Below are 5,950 nucleotides of genomic sequence, written 5' to 3'. Positions count from 1 at the left end.
TGCCTGACAAAGCCCCTAAGATCATACCAACCTACGGTCCTCCTCACATACTCACGACACTTGACACTCACACCTTGAAGATTTTTGCCATTTGACAGGTGAAATGGTCTTTTGTTGCCATGGAAACACGCTGAGCTCGGGTAAGGCTGCGATGCCGACAGTCCTCCTGCCTCCCTGTTACGTTTCACCAGTGTGGGAGCCAGCAAACTACAGACTGGCCGTGAGGACCACGTGAAACCACATGGGAAATGCAGAATGGCAGTCTGAAGGAGCAAGACGCACCCACAGAGCGCCCCCCACCCCCCGCATCACACGAAAGAAGAAACCGAGGTAAGAGGACAGAAGTCACCCAGCCATGGGTGGCAGGCGGGTCCCAGCTTCCATCCGCCTGCCCACTGTGGGGCCATCAGAGAAAATTCTGCCATAGGAATGGCAGACGTGACTAAGGGGGTGCTATCAGCCCACCACCTGCCCTCTGGTCTGAGCACAAGGACCCCCCCCAGAGTTCAGGCCATGGCAGGGCTCACCCACCTGAGGCGGGCCGCTGAGCAGCAGCCTGCGAGGGTGGAAGCTGTCCCCTCGGCCCTCAGCACGGTCGCCATAATCCATGTGGCTGGGCCGGGGCACTGTCCACTGCCGGTAGTACAGGGACTGCTCTGTGGAGGTCATCGTTTTGCTGAGCAGGGGGCGGAAGGAGCTGGCCCACATGACCGAGTGGGAGGGCAGGAGCGAGGCGGCCTTGGGCAGGCCGCTGCTGTCAGTGGACGTGACCATGTCATATACCAGCTTGGGCAGGAAGACGATGGGCGGCTGCTGGCAGGCCCTGGTCATGGAGCAATGGGAGGCCTGCAGGATGACGGTGCCGGCAGAGGGCACCGTGGACGAGGAAGATGAGCCCGAGGAGGACAGCTGGGAGGACGACGAGGTGACCGGCACCTGGACGCTCCTCTGGCTGGTCTTGAGGCCATAGTCAGGCTGTGGGGCCAGCCCGGGGCTGTGCCTGCTGATGACCGGTGGCCTCTGGCTGGTTCGGAGCCTCTGTTTGTCACCAGGGACTCTGCTCTCATCTGAAGGGCTGCAGGGCTGCGGGGATCTGGCCTGCTCCCTCTGTGAGGGCCCCCCAGGCTGAGCCGAGGACTCACCGCAGAGTGCCGAGCCTGGGGAGACAAGAGCCTGTCAGTCATGCCCCAGAAATGGCACGCCCTAAAATCTGGTGGCCGCCTGCTTCTGCACTACAAACTACCCGTACTTGACAATTACTGGGAATTTTTGTTAATGCTATCACACCTCTGATGAGCTACGAACTCTTTTGTCCTATGACAAACCCAAGATCTGCTGCTGAAAGACAGCTGGTGACACCTGTATGGTATGAATTTGCCTCCCACCCCACCCCCATGCCTAACATACCACCCCAAAGGCCTCTCCTGTGCAACCTGTGCCCTAATCTGCTCCAGAAGCCCTCATCTTCAGCATTCGACCTACGTTCGTGCTTCTGTGCAGGCTGTCCCTTTCTGTCACCTCATGGAGCTCAGGTCTCACCTCTGCACCAGCACAGTGGCGGCTCATAGTTCAAATTGGCAGCAAAACTCACGGGACTCGACAGGCTTTACTCTAACGCCAGAACTGAAGATGGGAAATGCAGCGCGCACAGCTGCTGCTCAAATACGGAGTTTCTTCTGCCTGTCCCCCATGGGACCATGTCGAGAGCCAAGGTGAATGTGGGTCACCTGGACACACAGGAGCAGCACCCTGGTCCCCATCCCATCTTTTACGAGGGGATATACACCTGAGGCTGCACAGAAGGCAGGGCAGACGGGACACTGCATCTCCACCTCAGCTCTGTTCTTCCCCAGGACATGAGAGAGGCTATTTCCCAGGCAGGCCTGACACCTCTCCGTGACCCTCCTTGGAGGGGCTTCCTGCCACCCTGCAGCACCTGGATCGGCCTGTATCCCACTCACCACACCACTCAGGCTGCCCCGCTCCGGACCCGAGCTCCCCAGAGGGCTGTCCTTGATGCCCCACTCTGCAGCCAGCATCACGGCTGCTGTCAAGAAGACCACAGTTCTAACTCCTCTGTGCTCACCTGTGACAAACACCCCGCCCACCTGGCTCCCCATTACCCCTGGGCTGCAGAGGAGGGAGGAGAGAGGAAACCAAAGATGCCCCCAGGCCAAAGCCGCTGCTGCTCTGACCTCTGCACCGACACCCCCCACCACCCCCCACCACTACTCAACCTTGCAGCCTGCCTTGACCACAGCCAGGCCCCTTCTGCACCCTGAGCACCCCTCAGGGCCACTCACAGAGCCCAAGTCTCAGCTGCACCTTCACACCCTGAGGTTTTACTTGCCCAGGGAGTTTCCTCTACCTGGAATGACTTCTCCACCCCCATCTGGACCACCTTCTCCTCCACCTGGACCACCTTCTCCTCCACCTGGACCACCTCCTCCTCCACCTGGACCACCTCCTCCTCCACCTGGACCACCTTCTCCTGCACCGAATACCCTCTCCTCCAAGTCCCAGTTAAAGGTCAGCTGCTCTCTGAAACCTGCAGTGACTGCCCCTACCCCTAAATCCTCCCACCCTAGACAAAATTAATTACTTCTTCATACACGTAACCGTAACACTCCACATGTGAATATGCATGCAGAAAAAACACAGCAGCCCTATTGCGACATAACATGGTTTGCGAGGAACCATGAATTCCCCAGGAGCTGGTCCACATCTACTCTGCCTTCAATGCCCAGATTCAGACATAAAGTAGGTTCTCCATAAATGTTTATGATATCATTTCATGTGTGTGGGTCCCAGCTGCTCTCAGAAACCAAGGTGTCCTTGAGGGCAGAGACTCTGGGTGTTTTATACACATTCCCTGCCCCCTCCGCCAAAGTGCACCCAGGTCCCAGGTCCGTGACCTTCTGCTGTCAATGCTGCTTCTGCCCACTGCAGTCTCCCCGCCCTCGGACTCCATGAGAACACCTCACCTGCCGATTCTCCAAACGTGGGGAGCCCTGCGGGGGGTGGCCCTTGGCCACCATGCTGGGACAGAGTCCATGATCTTCCCTGGGAGAGGAGCCCCTGAACCCCACCGTGCAGCCCAAACTCCTCACGCTCCCAGACCTCAGGCCAGAAAAGCGCTCACTCACTACAAGCCCAGACCTTCAGACTCCCTTTTCTTTCTAGTGCTCGGTGATAGTAAAGGCCCTCTTCTCATCCTCTGAAACGTCAAGAAAGCACGCTGCTGTGGGCTCCTTCCCACCTGCAGACTTACTGGACGCCTTCGAGGACAGAGGTGAGCACGCGGAGTCGTGGGAGCGGGGCCTGTCCCTCCTCACCGGGCTCCTCTTCTCCGACGTGGAGCCTGTTCCAAAACACATACACTGAAAACGCCTCGTAATCGTCACCCGGTATAATCATCGCCCGGCACTTTCCAGTTTACAAAGTGCATTCACAGTGATCATCGCTCTCCATCTATCCATCCATCCGTTTGCCATCTTCCAGGCGCCCACCTTTGACAGACCATTAAGGGGACAGAAGGAATAAATTACAGGGCAGGCTGGCCCGGCACCCACGGCTCGGTGGGGACAGTGGGGGCTCCCGCCTGTGAGTCAAAGCTATAAGCTGTGTAAGGAGAGCAGGGAGGGGCCTGGGTGCCCAGAGGCCAGGCTCCCACCCAGCACAAGGAGGCAAGAGCAGGAACATCCTGGGAGCGGTGACCCCAACCTGCACCCTGGAGACCCAGCAGGAGTTTCCAGGTGAAGCACAGAGAAGACAGAACTCGAAGCAGTAGAGAGAGCATCTGAGTGACGCCGAGGTGACGACAGCAGAGCACAGCCTAGGGACCGCTGCGGCTGGGTGCGGCCAAGGGCACGGGTGCAGTGTCGGGGGCTGGCAAGGTGAGCGGAGCAAACGGTGAAACTAACAGGTGGGTCGTGGCATGCCAGGAGCGTGGAGTCACCCCACGGGCAGCAGGGAGCTTGGGGCATTTTAATGTCAGGGTCACGTTCATGCCTGCGAGACTGCCACAGCACCAGGGAACCCGTCAGGCCAGCCTTTCAATCCCCATTTTACAGCTGAGCACTCTGAGGCTAGGACAGGTGGCACGACCTCGTCACACAGGCAGCAGACGGAGGAGGAAGAGGCGTGCGGGTCTTCTGACGCAGCCGGCCTCCGTCTCTCCCCTACGTCACGCTCCACAAACGCCTTGCATTTTTATATGAACAGCTTTTTATTTTTTCTCACTATGCTGTAGACCACAGCCAAACACCCCGCACTGCTCAGATCTACGTGTCCTGTTAAAAATATGGTGTCGGATTGTCAAGTCCCCAAATGAAACTGGCCTGTTTCCATAAATCTTAATAATGGACACATACTGCCAAGTGGATTCACGTAGAGGAAATAACAAGTGACTCTTACACTGGGCAGTCATTCCGTTAACAATTCAAACAAAGCACGAACTTGAACCCTAAAAAAAAATCTCAATTTTTCTTCTTAGTCATTATGAATTCTAGAGCTAGGAAGAACCTACTAGGAATTCAATTCCTATACCATCGAAAAAGAAAAAAAAAAGTAAAATCTGAATTCAAAATTCAATAAGAGATTTGCCATTTCCTCCGAAGACACATCTTGATAGCTGTCACCTGGAGCTGCTGGCCAGCAGACGAGCCCCAGGGCCATGCAGAATAGCGCACAGCTGTCTAGACAAGCTCAAGCCGCCCCCGAGGTTAGGAGCTGAGGCCGAACCTTCTGTCGCCAGCTCCTCATCTTCATTGTCTGTGCTGCTCAGCTTCTCCGCATCGCTCTCCAAGGCCTCGTTGGGGACCCCCTTCTCCAGGGGAGCCTCCGTGCTCACGAAGTAAGCAGCCAGGCCCAGCTCCTGCTCCAATGCCGTTCTCACCAAGCAGGAAGAGTTGATCAGCCGCAGGTCACAGTACCTCAGAGACCTGGGAGGAAACAGAAGAAGGTGTCTCTCGCGAGACTCCTACACCTGAGCACAGTGCTCGGCGCTGGGAGAAATGGCCTGCCTGCCCGTCAGGGCCCCAGGACTTGTGCAAAGGGAAAAAGCAAACGGCACCACAGTGAGCCCCTCCCCACGAAGTCGGTTTAACTGTAAGTCTCTCGGGGCGCCTGCTATGTATTTAGCCTGTGCTGTGCGTCATCGAAAGAGTGCTGACTCGAGAAAAAAAATGGGGCTCTAAGCCCAGCTCTGCCGCTTCCCGGTGACAGAACCCTCCGCAAGGGTGCAGCTTCTCGGACACTTAGAATATTTTCCTCTGAAAGATGGGAAAGAATATTAATAACCATCTAAGTGCACTGTTGTGAGAATTATATGTAATAAGTGCACATTTAATTATTCAACCAACGTTTAAAACTTGTCGGGGACTGTGCGAGATGCTAGGGACATGATGGCGATCAAGTCATCATCGCACTGGAAACGAGAGTCTGGGAAGACAAACACCAATGAGTAATGAAATGTTCAGAGGACGGGAGCACAGGACAGGCTCAGGGTGTGGTGGGAACAGCGACAGGCTTGGAGAGAGGCAGATGTGGGTTCCAACTGGCTCTGGAATTTACTGCCATGTGACGTCAGGCAAACGGCCTTTCATTTGCTCATCTATAAAACCGAGCAGCAATACTGTTGTTGCAAGGAGTCAATGCTACGTTAAAAGTCTAGCACAGCGCCTAACACAAGGAAAATATTCAGGGAATGCTTGCTCAGATTCAAGACAGATTAAGACCCATGTCTTAGTCCTTCAGGAATCGAGGGACGGAAGAATTAATTCTTGAGAAATAGCAACAACCAAGGTCAAACATTTGGATTTCCCTTTTCCGGGCCTGTGCAGTGGCCCTCGCGTTAAGTGGGGGTGGCCCAGTGGAAGGCAGGTGGCCCAGTGGAAGGCAGGTGGCCCAGTGGAAGGCAGGCAGCCCTGGGGGCCACTGCCAGCCACAC

At 55.9% G+C, this 5,950-nt stretch overlaps 1 protein-coding gene across 1 annotated transcript in view; it reads right to left on the bottom strand.

Annotated features, from left to right (window-relative positions):
- Nucleotides 1-5,950, bottom strand: part of GREB1 (growth regulation by estrogen in breast cancer 1) — a 77,992-nt gene that overhangs the window by 36,154 nt on the left and 35,888 nt on the right. The window contains exons 18-21 of the mRNA XM_023533605.1: nt 5,373-5,442; nt 4,744-4,943; nt 3,272-3,361; nt 532-1,157 (exon numbers count right to left, since the gene is read on the bottom strand). Of these exons, the coding sequence (XP_023389373.1) occupies nt 532-1,157; nt 3,272-3,361; nt 4,744-4,943; nt 5,373-5,442 (986 nt within the window). The remainder of the gene's footprint in view (nt 1-531; nt 1,158-3,271; nt 3,362-4,743; nt 4,944-5,372; nt 5,443-5,950) is intronic.

This window comes from Pteropus vampyrus, unplaced genomic scaffold, assembly GCF_000151845.1.
Source record: "Pteropus vampyrus isolate Shadow unplaced genomic scaffold, Pvam_2.0 Scaffold105, whole genome shotgun sequence".
In the NCBI taxonomy this organism is placed as follows: domain Eukaryota; kingdom Metazoa; phylum Chordata; class Mammalia; order Chiroptera; family Pteropodidae; genus Pteropus; species Pteropus vampyrus.
The sequence above is the reverse complement of the archived record's forward strand: the minus strand, read 5'-3'. Positions and strand labels throughout refer to the sequence as shown.